The 19,449-nt window shown below is 44.2% G+C and overlaps 1 protein-coding gene across 7 annotated transcripts in view; it reads right to left on the reverse strand.

Moving 5' to 3' along the window:
• LOC139383202 (unconventional myosin-XVIIIa-like) overlaps nt 1-19,449 on the reverse strand; it is a 198,639-nt gene that overhangs the window by 25,185 nt on the left and 154,005 nt on the right. For all 7 annotated transcript variants that reach the window (XM_071127667.1, XM_071127665.1, XM_071127664.1 and 4 more), the window contains 6 exons: nt 11,660-11,783; nt 8,007-8,207; nt 7,733-7,843; nt 7,440-7,544; nt 7,108-7,254; nt 6,863-6,976 (listed from right to left, as the gene is read on the reverse strand). In XM_071127667.1, the coding sequence (XP_070983768.1) occupies nt 6,863-6,976; nt 7,108-7,254; nt 7,440-7,544; nt 7,733-7,843; nt 8,007-8,207; nt 11,660-11,783 (802 nt within the window). The remainder of the gene's footprint in view (nt 1-6,862; nt 6,977-7,107; nt 7,255-7,439; nt 7,545-7,732; nt 7,844-8,006; nt 8,208-11,659; nt 11,784-19,449) is intronic.

The following is a 19,449-nucleotide window of genomic DNA, read 5'->3' on the forward strand; positions in this document are numbered from 1 at the left end:
CTGCCTTGGTAGGAACTAATGGGGATCCCTAATAAATACTAATACAAACACAGGATCACATACTGTCTTTTCCCAGTCATTATCAACCTAGCCAATTATTTGTATTTATTTTAATTTTATTTAACCATTATTTAAGTAGGCAAATCAGTTAAGAACAAACTCTAATTTATAATGACGGCCTACCAAAAGGCAAAACGCCTCCTGTGGGGATGGGGTCTGGGATTAAAAATTTAAAAATTTAAAATATATAAATATAGGACAAACCAAACATCACTACAAGAGAGACAACACTACATAAAGAGTTACCTAAGACAACATAGCATGGCAGCAACACATGACAACACAGCATGGTAGCAACTAGAGGTCGACCGACTATGATTTTTCAACGCCGATACCGATTATTGGAGGACCAAAAACCGATACCGATTATATCAGCCGATTTTTATTTATTTATTTGTACTAATGACAATTACAACAATAGTGAATTAACACTTATTTTAACTTAATATAATACATCAATAAAATAAATTTAGCCTCAAATAAATAATGAAACATGTTTAATTTGGTTTAAATAATGCAAAAACAAAGTGTTGGAGAAGAAAGTAATATGTGCCATGTAAAAATGTGTGCCATGTAAAATATGTGCCATGTAAAAAAGCTAACGTTTAAGTTCCTTGCTCAGAACATATGAAAGTTGGTGGTTCCTTTTAACATGAGACTTCAATATTCCAAGGTAAGAGGTTTTAGGTTGTAGTTAATATAGTATTTATAGGACTATTTCTCTCTATACCATTTGTATTTCATATACCTTTGACTATTGGATGTCCTTATAGGCACTATAGTATTGCCAGTGTAACAGTATAGCTTCCGTCCCTTTCCTCGCCCCTACCTGGGCTCGAACCAGCAACACATCGACAACAGCCACACTCGAAGCATCGTTACCCATCGCTCCACAAAAGCCGCGGCCCTTGCAGTGTAAGGGGAATAACTACTCCAAATCTAAAAGCGAGTGACATTTGAAACGGTATTAGCGCACACCCAGCTAACTAGCCAGCCATTTCACATTGGTTACACCAGCCATTAGGCTGATAGGCTTGAAGTCATAAACAGCGCTGTGCTTGTGAAGAGCTGCTGGCAAAATGCACGAAAGTGCTGTTTGAATGAATGATTACGGGCCTGCTGCTGCTCAGTCAGACTGCTCTATCAAATCAGACTTAATTATAACATAATAACACACAGAAATACGAGCCTTAGGTCATTAATATGGTCGAATCCGGAAACTATAATTTCGAAAACAAAACGTTTATTATTTTAGTGAAATACGGAACCGTTCGGTATTTTATCTAACGGGTGGCATCCCTAAGTCTAAATATTCTTGTTACATTGCACAACCTTCAATGTTATGTCATAATTACGTAAAATTCTGGCAAATTAGTTCGCAATGAGCCAGGCAGCCCAAACTATTGCATATACACTGACTCTGCGTGCAATGAACGCAAGAGAAATGACACAATTTCACCTGGTTAATATTGCCTGCTAAACTGGATTAGTAGTTATAACTAGTGATTATGATTGATTGTTTTTTATAAGATCAGTTTAATGCCAACTAGCCATTTACCTTGGCTTCTACTGCATTCGAGTAACAAGCAGGCTACTCGTGGAGTGCAATGGTTAGAGCGTTGGACTAGTTAACTGTACGGTTGCAAGATTGAATCCCCGAGCTGACAAGGTGAAAATCTGTTGTTCTGCCCCTGAACAAGGAAGTTAACCCACCGTTCCTAGTCCTATTGAAAATGAGAATGTGTTCTTAACTGACTTGCCTAGTTAAATGAAGCTATATAGAAGAAATCAAAAAAATTTAAATGGAAATCTGTGTCCAAAAATACCGATTTCCAATTGTTATGAAAACTTAAAATCGGCCCTAATTAATCCGATTCCGATTAATCGGCCGACCTCTAGTCGCAACACAACATAACAACATGGTAGCAACACAACATGGCACAAACATTATTGGGAACAGACAACAGCCAAAGGGCAAGAAGGTAGAGACAACAATACATCACATGAAGCAGCCACAACTGTCAGTAGGAGTGTCCATGATTGAGTCTTTGAATGAAGAGATTGAGATAAAACTGTCCAGTTTGAGTGTTTGTTGCAGCTCGTTCCAGCCGCTAGCTGCAGCGAACTGAAAAGACGAGCGACCCAGGGATGTGTGTGCTTGTTGTATGTGGATGATGAGGGCAACAGTAGATATCTCAGATAGGGGGGAGTGAGGCCTAAGAGGCGGTAGGTAGCCTAGTGAGGTGGCAGGTAGCCTTGTGGTTAGAGCGTTGGACTAGTAACTGAAAGGTTGCAAGATCAAATCCCTGAGCTGACAAGGTAAAAAGCTGTTGTTCTGCCCCTGAACAAGGCAGTTAACCCACTGTTCCTAGGCCATTCATTTTTTTTAAAAGAGGGTTTTATAAATATATTTACCATATCATATGGAGACAGAAACATAAACATTTTACCTTGAAAGTAGCCATAATTGCAAACGATTAAACCCTTCCAATAGAACGTAAAAAAAATGTTTTGTTACAAATTGAACTTTAATTAAATGAGTTGACTCTTCACATGGGATGATTTCACTGAACAACAAAAGAAAGGAAATATTGAATGGTCCCCAATGATCCATCACATCTCACAAAAATGTTTTCAACATAGATATGTAAAATGATAGTCTAGAAACTAAAGCGTTGGTTGCCTTCCTCTCAGCGTAAGTATAGAGTGCAGTGATGTGTCCTATAAGGAGCATTGGTGGTAAATCTGATGGCCGAATGGTAAAGGTTAGCGACTAATGCCTAATGCTAGCAGGGTGTTCCTAACGGACTTCTGTGGAAACGTCAGAGGCGTAATCCCATTTCTATAATTACTTCAACAATGCAGAGGGGGGCAGCAGGGAGATGAGAGGGGCTGGAGACAGGATGTATTAATAAATGATGAATAATGTGGATATCAGAAAAGGATAATGAATCCATTAGTACATAGCTGAGAGATGAGAGGACTTGTAAAGCACGCTGGCACAGTGACATCCATCTTATTCACATAGAGGGAAAAACAGACCGGAGGAATGGATAATGGACCACATCTGATGAATTTCACCAAAATAGAACCAACAGAATTCCTTGGAAAGGAATTGCAAGATTTCATACTGGTTTTAATGACATGGTTGCTATTTTAATAAGGAGATACCCATTCAATGTTTGTTTCCTATGTTAAACCAAATAAATGCCCTAATTTCCCCCGAAAAAAGCGCAGGTTAAGTAAACATCAACCCCAATATAGACTTTTTTGTTCCTTCTGTACTTCAATGCCATAATTAAAATAATAAAATAAACCATTGACAATCATGTTAAGAAAATGTCCATTTAGACTGATGAAACATCTATACATCCATTTCTCCATCCACCTCACCCAGTTTCTATTGTTCCTGACCTGCTGCGGTGTGAACTCAATTACCATTCCCTCTCGCTGCCGAGACAATATTCACCCAATGGCAGCTGTATTAAACTGTAATGCATTTCAAGGTGATACGTCTTGTTCAAATTAGAAATGTTCACGGAAACATTCCATCATAATGCCAGTCTTACCGCCGAGAGAGGTGGATGTCACATCAAGAGAAAGGTGAGGATGAGGAGAGAGAGAGAGAGAGAGAGAGAGAGAGAGGGAGGTAGGAAGGTGTAAAAGGAGAGGGGGATGAGAAAATTCAGGGGAGAGGAAAAAAATAAGGAGAGAGGTAAGAGAAGGAGAAAAGAGGAGAGGTAAGAGAAGGAGAAAAGAGGAGAGGTAAAAGAATGAGAAAAAAAATAAGGAGAGATGTAGAGAAGGAGAAAAGAGGAGAGAGGTTAGAGAAGGAGAAAAGAGGAGAGAGGTAGAGAAGGAGAAAAGAGGAGAGAGGTAGAGAAGGAGAAAAGAGGAGAGCGGTAAGAGAAGGAGAGAGGTAAGAGGAGGAGAAAAGAGAAAGAGAGGTAAGAGAAGGAGAAGAGGAGAGGTAAGAGAAGGAGAAAAAAATAAGGAGAGGTAGAGAAGGAGAAAAAAATAAGGAGAGGTAGAGAAGGAGAAAAGAGGAGAGAGGTAGAGAAGGAGAAAAGAGAAAGAGAGGTAGAGAAGGAGAGAGGTAAGAGAAGGAGAAAAGAGAGAGTGGTAAGAGAAGGAGAGAGGTAAGAGAAGGAGAGAGGTAAGAGAAGGAGAAAAGAGAGAGTGGTAAGAGAAGGAGAGAGGTAGAGAAGGAGAGAGGTAAGAGAAGGAGAAAATAGAGAGTGGTAAGAGAAGGAGAGAGGTAAGAGAAGGAGAGAGGTAAGAGAAGGAGAAAAGAGAGAGTGGTAAGAGAATGAGGTAAGAGAAGGAGAAAAGAGAAAGAGAGGTAAGAGAAGGAGAGGTAAGAGAAGGAGAAAAGAGAGAGAGGTAAGAGAAGGAGAGAAAGAGAAAGAGAGGTAAGAGAAGGAGAGGTAAGAGAGAGTGGTAAGAGAAAGAGAGGTAAGAGAAGGAGAGGTAAGAGAAGGAGAAAATAGAGAGAGGTAAGAGAAGGAGAGGTAAGAGAAGGAGAAAAGAGAAAGAGAGGTAAGAGAAGGAGAGGTAAGAGAAGGAGAAAAGAGAAAGAGAGGTAAGAGAAGGAGAGGTAAGAGAAGGAGAAAAGAGAAAGAGAGGTAAGAGAAGGAGAAAAGAGAAAGAGAGGTAAGAGAAGGAGAGGTAAGAGAAGGAGAAAAGAGAAAGAGAGGTAAGAGAAGGAGAGGTAAGAGAAGGAGAAAAGAGAAAGAGAGGTAAGAGAAGGAGAGGTAAGAGAAGGAGAAAAGAGAAAGAGAGGTAAGAGAAGGAGAGGTAAGAGAAGGAGAAAAGAGAAAGAGAGGTAAGAGAAGGAGAAAAGAGGAGAGGTAAGAAAAGGAGAAAAGAAGAAAGAGAGGAAACAGAGATGGCTGTTGGGTTGTTGCCATGACTCCCCTTAGAGCCCACACAGATGGTGTTGTCCTGATTAAAAGGTAGTTCACGGTGATAGAGTTCTTGAAATGTGTTGACATTTTGTCTTCTACTCAAGTGTTTCTTTGTCCTTTAGAGCTGCCTTGTCCATCTAATTGATGACTTTGGCAGAGCTCCAGATCTAAAGGTATTGTCCTAGTGTCCTTAGGAGCACACCGGCGACTTTGTTGAAAAAGGTGTGTAGGAAGATATCACAGCAGTGACTCGCTTCTGCAGATTCATGCTCCCCAACATCCGTAGAGTACGACTCTACCTCAAACATGAAGAGGTGCAGGTCCTAATCCAGGCACTTGTTCTCTCCCGTCTGGACTACTACAACTCACTGTTGGCTGGGCTCCCCACTTGTGCCATCAAACCCCTGCAACTTATCCAGAAGGCTGCAGCCCGCCCGTTGTTCAACCTTCCCAAGTTCTTCCATGTCACCTGCTCTTCAGCACACTCCACTGGCTTCCAGTCTAAGCTTGCATCCACTACTAGACCAGAGTACTTGCCTACGGAGCAGCAAGAGGAACTACCTCTCCCCACCTTCAGGTTATGCTCAAACCCTACACCCCAACCCGAGTACTCCGTTCTGCCACCTCTGGTCTCTTGGCCCTCCCACCCCTATGGGAGGGCAGCTCCCGCTCAGCCCAGTCCAAGCTCTTCTCTGTCCTGGCACCCCAATGGTGGAACTAGCTTAGGACAGAAGAGTCCCTGCCCATCTTCCGAAAACATCTGAAACCCTACCTCTTCAAAGAGTATCTTAAATAATCCCATAGCACGCCATCACCCCCTTCTCCTCACCCCTCCCCCCCAACACCTTGCACACTCGGAATACATTTCATTCAACCTCTGAAAACCCTCCCACTTGCTGTCCTTAGGAGCACACCTGCCATTCTAAATGCTTTCACAGATGAACATACATGGTGGCGAGTAAAAACACTGCCCTAGGTTAGAGTTCATGGTGTATGGAATAAGTTAGAGGTCATGGTGTAATGAATAGGTTAGAGGTCATGATGTATGGAATAGGTTAGAGGTCATGATGTATGGAATAGGTTAGAGGTCATGGTGTATGGAATAGGTTAGAGGTCATGGTGTATGGAATAGGTTAGAGGTCATGGTGTATGGAATAGGTTAGAGGTCATGATGTATGGAATAGGTTAGAGGTCATGGTGTAATGAATAGGTTAGAGGTCATGATGTATGGAATAGGTTAGAGGTCATGATGTATGGAATAGGTTAGAGGTCATGGTGTATGGAATAGGTTAGAGGTCATGGTGTATGGAATAGGTTAGAGGTCATGATGTATGGAATAGGTTAGAGGTCATGGTGTATGGAATAGGTTAGAGGTCATGGTTTATTGAATAGGTTAGAGGTCATGGTGTATGGAATAGGTTAGAGGTCATGATGTATGGAATAGGTTAGAGGTCATGGTGTATGGAATAGGTTAGAGGTCATGTATTATTGAATAGGTTAGAGGTCATGGTGTATGGAATAGGTTAGAGGTCATGTATTATTGAATAGGTTAGAGATCATGGTGTATGGAATAGGTTAGAGGTCATGTATTATTGAATAGGTTAGAGGTCATGGTGTAATGAATAGGTTAGAGGTCATGGTGTATGGAATAGGTTAGAGGTCATGTATTATTGAATAGGTTAGAGGTCATGTATTATTGAATAGGTTAGAGGTCATGGTATATGGAATAGGTTAGAGGTCATGGTGTATGGAATAGGTTAGAGGTCATGGTGTAATGAATAGGTTAGAGATCATGGTGTATGGAATAGGTTAGAGGTCATGTATTATTGAATAGGTTAGAGGTCATGGTGTATGGAATAGATTAGAGGTAGGAAGGAATGGTGTACTGTACTCACAGCCTGTTTGGCTTTGGAGATGTCGTCCATCTGCACATGCAAGTCCTCAATCTCCACCTCCATAGACTTACGGGCCTTCACTGCTGCCGCACAGGTGAACTCTGACTCCTCCAGCTGAGACAGAGGGAGAGAGAGGTCCAAATTCTATAGAAATTTTATTCTGATGTTTCTGGACTTTCCCAGTATCTCTGTGGTGTGTCACGCAGGTGTAGGAACTGGACAAGTATGCTAGGGGTACAACCTACCTGGTTTTTGAGCTGGGCGATCTCTCTCTTGCTGGGGGCGTTGTTCTTCATGTGGTCCAGCATGATCTGGGCGTCGGCCAGCAGGGCCTTGGTGCGCTTCAGATCCTTCCTCAGCCTCTTCTCTGTCTCCACGTCTCTGGGGATCACCTGGGGACAGCAGCAACACAACCAGATTACGACCAGCTCAACATACACCACACACTAATCACAGTACCAACAAAAGCCTGCATAATCTGTAACTATCCAGTAGGAGGGTTGACAGCCACTGGACATATAACTAGTCTGGGTAAAGACTGTCCAAGGTGGACTGGTAGTGGGGTGTCTGACAGTACCTGGTCCTGGGCAGACAGCAGCTTGGTCTCCAGTTCTCTCCTCTCACGTAGGACCCTCTGTTTGTCATTAAACTCCTCCTCCAGCTGGACTTCTATCTGCTTCAGCTGAAAACACAGGAACACACTATAATGTGATCCAACTGAAAGAGACATGTTTACATAATAAAACTGATTCATCGTCTATGTTTGTGCTTTGGAGACGAAACCAGCTATTTGTGGCTATTATAGTCACACATTGTCACAACTAATCATTTGCCTTTAGAGTAATGTAAAGTTTCCGGTGTGTGCTGTACCTTCTTACTGCAGGACTGTCTGATCTCCTCCACCTCCTCGTCTTTACTCTCAATCTCCTTGGAGTGTGTCTGGCGCAGTCTCTCTGTCTCCATCTCCAGACGCAGCTTAGCCTGCACATCACAAAGACAGAGTATGAGTGTCATCCTCAATGGAGTATGTGTGTATGTATGTGTGCGCGCACGCACATCTGCGTTCAAGTGTGAGTCTCTGTGTGCGCACGTCTGCATGTGTATATACAAGCGCGTGTCTCTGTGTGTGTCCCTAACTCTATACCTGCTCCAGCATCTGTATAGTTCCGGCCTGTTCATCCAGCTCCTCTTCCTGGTCTTTGACCTTGGCCTCCAGGTCACGCATCGTCTTCTTCACCTTGGACAGTGATGCCTCGTCCTTGGTCTCTTGGGACGACAGGTCCAGCAGCTCCGCCTCCAGCTGTTCTAACTTCACGTTCTGTGCACACATCTCCAGGTCCTTGCCCTATAGGGAGAGAGGAGATACACATTAAAACACACATCTCCAGGTCCTTGTCCTATAGGGAGAGAGGAGACACACATTAAAACACACATCTCCAGGTCCTTGTCCTATAGGGTCCTATAGGGAGAGAGGAGATACACATTAAAACACACATCTCCAGGTCCTTGTCCTATAGGGAGAGAGGAGATACACATTAAAACACACATCTCCAGGTCCTTGTCCTATAGGGAGAGAGGAGATACACATTAAAACACACATCTCCAGGTCCTTGTCCTATAGGGAGAGAGGAGATACACATTAAAACACACATCTCCAGGTCCTAGTCCTATAGGTCCTTGTCCTATAGGGAGAGAGGAGATACACATTAAAACACATCTCCAGGTCCTTGTCCTATAAAACACACAAGGAGGTCCTTGAGAGGAGACACACATTAAAACACACATCTCCAGGTCCTTGTCCTATAGGGAGAGAGGAGATACACATTAAAACACACATCTCCAGGTCCTTGCCCTATAGCGAGAGAGGAGACACACATTAAAACACACATCTCCAGGTCCTTGTCCTATAGGGAAAGAGGAGACACACATTAAAACACACATCTCCAGGTCCTTGTCCTATAGGGAGAGAGGAGATACACATTACGGGTGTTTTCACACAATTAGTGTGAAGTCGGTGCGGTTCCCTTAATTTTGTGTGCAGTGTGAACACTTCAAACCCCTCAAAAGAACTCCTGAAGCCAACATATCATCTGGAGAGGTCCGGTTCCGGTTGTAGGGCATGGTGAACCCAAAGGTCCCCAGGTTCGCTTGTCGTTATTCCCACGCCACACACTAGACTACTGCAACACCGTTTCCCCTGGCATAAACCCTCACACTAGACTACTGTAACACCGTTTCCCCTGCCAAAAACCCTCACACTAGAATACTGTAACACCATTTCCCCTGGCATAAACCCTCACACTAGACTACTGTAACACCGTTTCCCCTGGCATAAACCCTCACACTAGATTACTGCAACACCGTTTCCCCTGGCATAAACCCTCACACTAGACTACTGCAACATCGTTTCCCCTGGCATAAACCCTCACACTAGACTACTGCAACACCGTTTCCCCTGGCATAAACCCTCACACAAGACTACTGCAACACCGTTTCCCCTGGCATAAACCTTCACACTAGACTACTGCAACACCGTTTCCCCTGGCATAAACCCTCACACTAGACTACTGCAACATCGTTTCCCCTGGCATAAACCCTCACACTAGACTACTGTAACACCGTTTCCCCTGGCATAAACCCTCACACTAGATTACTGCAACACCGTTTCCCCTGGCATAAACCCTCACACTAGACTACTGTAACACCGTTTCCCCTGGCATAAACCCTCACACTAGATTACTGCAACACCGTTTCCCCTGGCATAAACCCTCACACTAGACTACTGCAACACCGTTTCCCCTGCCAAAAACCCTCACACTAGAATACTGTAACACCATTTCCCCTGGCATAAACCCTCACACTAGACTACTGTAACACCGTTTCCCCTGGCATAAACCCTCACACTAGAATACTGTAACACCATTTCCCCTGGCATAAACCCTCACACTAGACTACTGCAACACCGTTTCCCCTGGCATAAACCCTCACACTAGACTACTGCAACACCGTTTCCCCTGGCATAAACCCTCACACTAGACTACTGCAACACCGTTTCCCCTGGCATAAACCCTCACACTAGACTACTGCAACACCGTTTCCCCTGGCATAAACCCTCACACTAGACTACTGCAACACCGTTTCCCCTGGCATAAACCCTCACACTAGATTACTGCAACACCGTTTCCCCTGGCATAAACCCTCACACTAGACTACTGTAACACCGTTTCCCCTGGCATAAACCCTCACACTAGACTACTGTAACACCGTTTCCCCTGGTATAAACCCTCATACTAGACTACTGTAACACCGTTTCCCCTGGCATAAACCCTCACACTAGATTACTGCAACACCGTTTCCCCTGGCATAAACCCTCACACTAGACTACTGCAACACCGTTTCCCCTGGCATAAACCCTCACACTAGACTACTGCAACACCGTTTCCCCTGGCATAAACCCTCACACTAGACTACTGTAACACCGTTTACCCTGGCATAAACCCTCACACTAGATTACTGCAACACCGTTTCCCCTGGCATAAACCCTCACACTAGACTACTGCAACACCGTTTCCCCTGCCAAAAACCCTCACACTAGAATACTGTAACACCATTTCCCCTGGCATAAACCCTCACACTAGACTACTGCAACACCGTTTCCCCTGGCATAAACCCTCACACTAGACTACTGCAACACCGTTTCCCCTGGCATAAACCCTCACACTAGACTACTGCAACACAGTTTCCCCTGGCATAAACCCTCACACTAGATTACTGCAACACCGTTTCCCCTGGCATAAACCCTCACACTAGACTACTGCAACACCGTTTCCCCTGGCATAAACCCTCACACTAGATTACTGCAACACCATTTCCCCTGGCATAAACCCTCACACTAGATTACTGCAACACCGTTTCCCCTGGCATAAACCCTCACACTAGACTACTGCAACACCATTTCCCCTGGCATAAACCCTCACACTAGATTACTGCAACACCATTTCCCCTGGCATAAACCCTCACACATTGCTGCCACAATAGAGAGAAGATGATGATGTGCTGATTCTGAGAAAAAACAAGTGCTTTTTCTGGATAGGTATATTGATTAGCAATTATCAAGGATGCACTGAAATTCAAAAATATGTGTGTAGTTTTAAGGTCAGATTATTTGTTTGCAATATGTGATCTAATATGTGAGCTAAGAGATCTTCATCAGCTGTTTATTGATTGGGGGTTTGAATAGTGTGAGAATCACAACATAGGTCATAGCTCTCAAAGTAGCCTACATGGGGTGTACAATTTTCAATTATAGCATTATTTAATCTGCAGTTATTATTCTGCTATGTATTCTGTTACCAATAATATTTACGTGTTATTAGTATCTTCTGATTACAATTATTAGGTCTCATCTGTTAACAAAGATTAGCTTCCAAAAGTTAAGTTGGTATCAAGTTGTCCGATAACACAAGGGAACTGAGTTATTTTACCCCGGAGTTGACTTTAAAGAGGACTGAGATGGGTTATTTTAAAAGAGGTCTATATGTGAAAACACCCTAAGACACACATCTCCAGGTCCTATAGGGGGATACACACATATTCAAAAATGATTTGTTTTCATTCAAATAGCTGTGCTTGATTGAGTTTGCCATGGAGCCAATGGAAAGGCCAACCCCAGCCACTCCGGGAAGACTCAAACACTCAAAGTACTTGAAAGATTACAAATACTATTTGAACCCATTTTTGGCACACACACACACACACAGATGTGGTAGGCCAGTAGTGTTGGTGTTTGTACAGTACCTCCAGTTGCTGTCGCAGGCTGAACACTTCTCCAGTCAGCATGTCCTTCTCTCTGCTCAGCTTCTCTCTAAGATTCTTCTCTCTCTGGACCTCCTCCTGAGACAGGTTCTGCTCCGAGTCAAACCTGACACACACACACACACACACACACACACACGTTAATGCCTTGCCTAACTAGACACACACCCTGCCGTGAGTCCCCTATCGACATAGAACATACTCATACTGGTACAGTATACAGTGGGGAGAACAAGTATTTGATACACTGCCGATACACTACACGGCAGGACCTGGTCAATGACCTGACAAGAGATGGGACCACAGTCTCAAAGAAAACCATTAGTAACGCACTACGCCGTCATGGATTAAAATCCTGCAGCACACGTAAGGTCCCCCTGCTCAAGCCAGCGCATGTCCAGGCCCGTCTGAAGTTTGCCAATGGCCATCTGGATGATCCAGAGGAGGAATGGGAGAAGGTCATGCGGTCTGATGAGACAAAAATAGAGCTTTTTGGTCTAAACTCCACTCGCCGTGTTTGGAGGAAGAAGAAGGATGAGTACAACCCCAAGAACACCATCCCAACCATAAAGCATGGAGGTGAAAACATCATTCTTTAGGGATGCTTTTCTGCAAAGAGGACAGGACGACTGCACCGTATTGAGGGGAGGATGGATGGGGCCATGAATCGCGAGATCTTGGCCAACAGCCTTCTTCCCTCAGTAAGAGCATTGAAGATGGGTCGTGGCTGGGTCTTCCAGCATGACAACAACCCAAAACACACAGCCAGGGCAACTAAGGAGTGGCTCTGTAAGAAGCATCTCAAGGTCCTGGAGTGGCCTAGCCAGTCTCCAGACCTGAACCCAATAGAAAATCTTTGGAGGGAGCTGAAAGTCCGCATTGCCCAGCGACAGTCCCGAAACCTGAAGGATCTGGAGAAGGTCTGTATGGAGGAGTGGGCCAAAATCCCTGCTGCAGTGTGTGCAAACCTGGTCAAGAACTACAGGAAACATATGATCTCATATGATATGATGAAAGGTTTCTGTACCAAATATTAAGTTCTGCTTTTCTGATGTATCAAATACTTATGTCATGCAATAAAATGCAAATTAATTACTTAAAAATCATACAATGTCTCTCACAGTTGAAGTGTACCTATGATAAAAATTACAGACCTCTACATGCTTTGTAAGTAGGGAAACCTGCAAAATCGGCAGTGTATCAAATACTTGATCTCCCACTGTATGTGCACACACACACTCACCATAACGGTGATAGGCACGGGGGGAGTGTTTGTTGTCCTGTTTACGTAGTGAACTAAAGAGGCTTTGACAGCAGGGGCCTTTAACAAGCACAGCCAAGCTTAGAGACCACACAGAGGGTGTGTGTGTGTTTCTCCCCCCCAGGAGTTCCAGGAGACGTCCATAGTGGAAAAGTCTCTGTTCAGTTGGCTGGAGGCCAAGTGTGTGTACACACGCACACCAAACATTTGCAGTGTGGTTGCAGCATTCCAGTAAGTTTTCTTACTGTGTGACACTACATAGCCTTTACTGATCTGTATTATATCTCTCCTACTCTGCTGAGACATGATATCACTCAGTAACCATTACCACAGAGAGAGAGGGGGGAGATTGAGAGAGAGAGAGAGAAGGGGGAAAGCGAGAGAGAGAGAAGGGGGAAAGCGAGAGAGAGAGAGAAGGGGGAAAGCGAGAGAGCGAGAGAGAGAGAGAGAAAGATCTGCCTTTGGTCTAAAGAGCAGGAACCCAGACTTTATCAAAAACATTTGAAATACAGACATTGTCATCCTATAAGAAACATGCTATAAAGGACACGGACCCACTGGTTGTCCTCTAGTTTACAGAGAGCTGGCAGTCCCATCCACCAAACTACCAGGTGTGAAACAGGGAAGGGACTCAAGGGATATGCTAATTTGGTATTGAACAGACCTATTAAATTAGTCAAAACAGGAAAATTTTACATCTGGCTAGAAATTAATAATGAAATTATCAACCTACAGTTGAAGTCGGAAGTTTACATACACCTTAGCCAAGTACATTTAAACTCAGTTTTTCACAATTCCTGACATTTAATCCTAGTAAAAAATCCCTGTTTTAGGTCAGTTAGTTAGGATCACCACTTTATTTTAAGAATGTGAAATGTCGGAATAATAGTAGAGAGAATTATTTATTTCAAATATTATTTCTTTCATCACATTCCCAGTGGGTCAGAAGTTTACATACACTCAATTAGTATTTGGTAGCATTGCCTTTAAATTGTTTAACTTGGGTCAAACGTTTCGGGTAGCCTTCCACAACCTTTCCACAATATGTTGGGTGAATTCTGGCCCATCCCCCCTGACAGAGCTGGTGTAACTGAGTCAGGTTTGTAGGCCTCCTTGCTCGCACACTCTTTTTCAGTTCTGCCCACACACTTTCTATGGGATTGAGGTCAGGGCTTTGTGATGGCCACTCCAATACCTTGACTTTGTTGTCCTTAAGCCATTTTGACACAACTTGGAAGTATGCTTGGGGTCAATGTCCATTTGGAAGACCCATTTGCGAACAAGCTTTAACTTCCTGACTGATGTCTTGAGATGTTGCTTCAATATATCCACATAATTTTCCATCCTCATGAAGCCATCTATTTTGTGAAGTGCACCAGTCCCTCCTGCAGCAAAGCACCCTCACAACATGATGCTGCCACCCCCGTGCTTCACGGTTGGGATGGTGTTCTTCGGCTTGCAAGCCTCCCCCTTTTTCCTCCAAACGTAACGATGGTCATTATGGCCAAACAGTCATATTTTTGTTTCATCAGACCAGAGGACATTTCTCCAAAAAGTACGATCTTTGTCCCCATGTGCAGTTGTAAACCGTAGTCTGGCTTTTTTATGGCGTTTTGGAGCAGTGGCTTCTTCCTTGCTGAGCAGCCTTTCAGGTTATGTCAATATAGAACTCGTTTTAATGTGGTTATAGATACTTTTGTAACAGTTTCCTCCAGCATCTTCACAAGATCCTTTGCTGTTGTTCTGGGATTGATTTGCACTTTTAGCACCAAAGAACATTCATCTCTAAGAGACAGAACGCGTCTCCTTCCTGAGCGGTATGACGGCTGCGTGGTCCCATGGTGTATATACTTGCGTACTATTGTTTGTACAGATGAACGTGGTACCTTCAGGCATTTGGAAATTGCTCCCAAGGATGAACCAGACTTGTGGAGGTCTACAATTTTTTTTCTGAGGTCTTGGCTGATTTCTTTTGATTTTTAGAATTCGACGCACCAATTAGAGGTCCAGGACAGCAACACAATTAGACCAAACCAAATCATGAGAAACAAAAAGATAATTACTTGACACACTGGAAAGAATTAACAAAAAAACTGAGCAAACTATAATGCTATTTGGCCCTAAACAGAGAGTACACAGTGGCAGAATACCTGACCACTATGACTGACCCAAAATGAAGGAAATCTTGGACATTTGAAATGTCTCTGTTCCTCTGAAACTTGTGTGGGTGTAATATTAACTGTTATTTTTTTATTGTTTGTACAGACTCAGTGAGCATAGACTTGCTACTGAGAAAGGCCGCCTAAGGCAGACCTGGCTCTCAAGAGAAGACAGGCTATGGGCACACTGACCACAAAACCAGGTGGAAACTGAGCTGCAAAATATATGCCAAATATATGACCATATTAGATACACATATTTACCTCAGATCACACAGACCCGATCATGTGGACTGGGATATGTTCCGCATAGCGTCGAACAACAACATTGATGAATACGCTGATTTGGTGAGCGAGTTTATTAGCAAGTGCATCGGTGATGTTGTACCCACAGCGTCTATTAAAACATTCCCCAACTAGAAACCGTGGATTGATGGCAGCATTCGCGCAAAACTGAAAGCGCGAACCACTGCTTTTAATCAGGGCAAGGTGACCGGAAACATGACCGAATACAAACAGTGTAGCTATTCCCTCCGCAAGGCAATCAAACAAGCTAAGCGTCAGTATAGAGACAAATTCGACTCAGTATAGAGTCGCAATTCAACGGCTCAGAAACGAGAGGTATGTGGCAGGGTCTACAGTCAATCACGGACTACAAAAGATAAACCAGCCACGTCGCGGACCACGATGTCTTGCTCCCAAACAAATTAAACAACTTCTTTGCTCACTTTGAGGACAATACAGTGCCACTGACACGGCCCGCTACCAAAACCTGTGGGCTCTCCTTCACTGCAGCCAACGTGAGTAAAACATTTAAACGAGTTAACCCTCGCAAGGCTGCAGGCCCAGACGGCATCCCCAGACCAGCCACGTCGCGGACCACGATGTCTTGCTCCCAAACAAATTAAACAACTTCTTTGCTCACTTTGAGGACAATACAGTACCACTGACACGGCCCGCTACCAAAACCTGTGGGCTCTCCTTCACTGCAGCCAACGTGAGTAAAACATTTAAACGAGTTAACCCTCGCAAGGCTGCAGGCCCAGACGGCATCCCCAGACGCATCCTCAGAGCATGCGCAGACCAGCTGGCTGTGTTTATGGACATCAATCAATCCTTATCCCAGTCTGCTGTTACCACATGCTTCAAGAGGGCCACCATTGTTCCTGTTCCAAAGAAAGCTAAGGTAACTGAGCTAAATGACTACCGCCCCATAGCACTCACTTCCGTCACCATGAAGTGCTTTGAGAGACTAGTCAAGGACCATATCACCTCCACCCTACCTGACACCCTAGACCCACTCAATTTGCTTACCGCCCCAATAAGTCCACAGACGACACAATCGCAATCCCACTGCACACTGCCCTAACCCATCTGGACAAGAGGAATACCTATGTAAGAATGCTGTTCATCGACTACAGTTCAGCACTTAACACCATAGTACCCTCCAAACTCATCATTAAGCTCAAGACCCTGGGTCTCAACCCCGCCCTGTGCAACTTGGTCCTGGACTTCCTGACGGGCCGCCCCCAGGTGGTGAGGGTAGGAAACAACATCTCCACCCCGCTGATCCTCAACACTGGGGCCCCACAAGGGTGCGTTCTCAGCCCTCTCCTGTACTCGCTGTTCACCCATGACTGTGTGGCCATGCACAACTCCAACTCAATCATCAAGTTTGCAGACGACACTACAGTAGGCTTGATTACCTGGTAGGCTTGATTACCAACAACAACGAGACGGCCAACAGGGAGGAGGTGAGGGCCCTCGGACTGTGGTGTCAGGAAAATAACCTCACACTCAATGTCAACAAAACAAAGGAGATGATCGTGGACTTCAGGAAACAGCAGAGGGAGCAGCCCCCTATCCACATCGATGGGACAGTAGTGGAGAAGGTTAAGTTAGTTTTAAGTTCCTTGGAAGGTTTAAGTTCCTCGGTGTACACATCACGGACAAACTGAAATGGTCCACCCACACAGACAGCGTGGTGGAGAAGGCGCAGGAGCGCCTCTTCAACCTCAGGAGGCTGAAGAAATTCGGCTTGTCACCAAAAACACTAAAACTTTTACAGATGCACAATCGAGAGCATCCTGTTGGGCTGTATCACCGCCTGGTACGGCAACTGCTCCGCCCACAACCGCAAGGCTCTCCAGAGGGTAGTGAGGTCTGCACAACGCATCACCGGGGGAAAACTACCTGACCTCCAGGACACCGACACCACCCTGATGTCACAGGAAGGCCAAAAAGATAATCACAGACAACAACCACCCGAGCCACTGCCTGTTCACCCCGCTATCATCCAGAAGGCGAGGTCAGCTTCTATCTCAAGGCCATCAGACAGTTAAACAGCCATCACTAACATTGAGGGGCTGCTGCCAACATACTGACTCAACTCCAGCCACTTTAATAATGGAAAAATTTTAACAATGCCACTTTTTAATGTTTACACACCCTACATTACTCACCTCATACTGTACTCTATAGCATCTACTGCATCTTGCCTATGCAAGATTGAGAGAGAGAGCGGGGGAGAGAGATTGAGAGAGAGAGAGATTGAGAGAGAGAGCGGGGGGGGGAGAGAGAGATTGAGAGAGAGAGCGGGGGAGAGAGATTGAGAGAGAGCGAGATTGAGAGCGAGAGGGAGAGAGATTGAGATTGAGAGCGAGCGAGCGATTGAGAGAGAGATTGAGAGAGAGAGAGAGAGAGAGAGAGAGAGAGCGGGGGGAGAGAGAGAGAGAGAGATTGAGAGAGAGAGCGGGGGAGAGAGATTGAGAGAGAGAGAGAGAGAGAGAGATTGAGAGAGAGATTGAGAGAGAGCGGGGGGAGAGAGAGATTAAGAGAGAGAGCGGGGGAGAGAGATTGAGAGAGAGAGAGAGAGATTGAGATTGAGAGCGAGCGAGAGATTGAGAGAGAGAGAGAGAGATTGAGAGCGAGAGATAGAGAGAGAGAGAGAAAGAGAGATAGAGAGAGAGATAGAGAGAGAAAGAGAGAGAGAGAAAGAGAGAGAGAGAGAGAGAGAGAGAGAGAGAGAGAGAGAGTTTGAGAGAGAGAGAGAGAGAGAGAGAGAGAGAGAGAGAGAGAGAGAGAGAGAGATTGAGAGAGCGTGTATGTGGTCACTGCATGACAGGGGAGGTAGAGACAGAGATGCACTTTCCTTTACTGTGATAAATATTCCTCACAAAGAGATTCATTATTCACAGAAATTACTACATTTATTCAAAATTTTTACAAATTGAACCCAGAGGAAAAACTAAAAATACTCATGGGCGAAGGAGCAATGGCTCCTCTTGCAGCCAAATATGTATTTTCCTGCCATAGCCTGAGGGACACTGAATAATAACATCTGCATAGTAAGCAGTAACTTACTTATTATTACTAATATTGTTATTACTATTATTATTGCTGTTTATCATTCCAAATATGGGTGGTAATGACAGTGATAACAGTTTAGTGATGGTAGTAGTAGTCGTAGTAATGACTAGTAATGTAATGACATTTCTACTATTGACTGTTACCATTTTATTGTTATTATTTTTATATTTAATTTTGTATTATTATTTACTACCATTTTCTATTATTATTTGCTATCATTTATAATTTAGTTACAATGTATATTGTATACATTGTTGCTTTGGCAATATTGACAATGTTTTTCATGCCAATAAAGCAGCTTGAATTTGAATTTGAGAGAGAGAGAGAGATTGAGAGAGAGAGAGCGGGGGAGAGAGATTGAGAGAGAGAGAGATTGAGAGAGATTGATTGATTGAGAGAGAGATTGATTGAGAGAGAGATTGAGAGAGAGAGAGAGAGAGAGAGAGAGAGAGATTGAGAGAGATTGAGAGAGAGATTGAGAGATTGAGAGATAGATAGAGAGAGAGAGAGACAGAGAGAGAGAGAGAGATAGAGATAGAGAGAGAGAGATTGAGAGAGATATTGAGAGAGAGATTGAGAGAGATATTGAGAGAGAGATTGAGAGAGAGATTGAGAGAGATTGAGAGAGATTGAGAGAGAGAGATTGAGAGAGAGAGATTGAGAGAGAGAGAGAGAGAGAGAGAGATTGAGAGAGAGAGAGAGAGAGAGAGAGAGAGAGAGAGAGAGAGAGAGAGAGAGAGAGAGAGAGAGAGAGAGAGATTGAGAGAGAGATTGAGAGAGAGATTGAGAGAGAGCGGGGAGAGAGAGAGAGAGAGAGAGCGGGGGAGAGAGATTGAGAGAGAGAGAGAGAGAGAGATTGAGAGAGAGAGAGAGAGAGATTGAGAGAGAGAGAGAGAGAGATTGAGAGAGAGCGGGGGGAGAGAGAGAGCGGGAGAGAGAGATTGAGATTGAGAGCGAGCGAGAGATTGAGAGAGAGAGAGAGA

The sequence above is a fragment of the Oncorhynchus clarkii genome, chromosome 24, assembly GCF_045791955.1.
Source record: "Oncorhynchus clarkii lewisi isolate Uvic-CL-2024 chromosome 24, UVic_Ocla_1.0, whole genome shotgun sequence".
Taxonomy (NCBI): domain Eukaryota; kingdom Metazoa; phylum Chordata; class Actinopteri; order Salmoniformes; family Salmonidae; genus Oncorhynchus; species Oncorhynchus clarkii.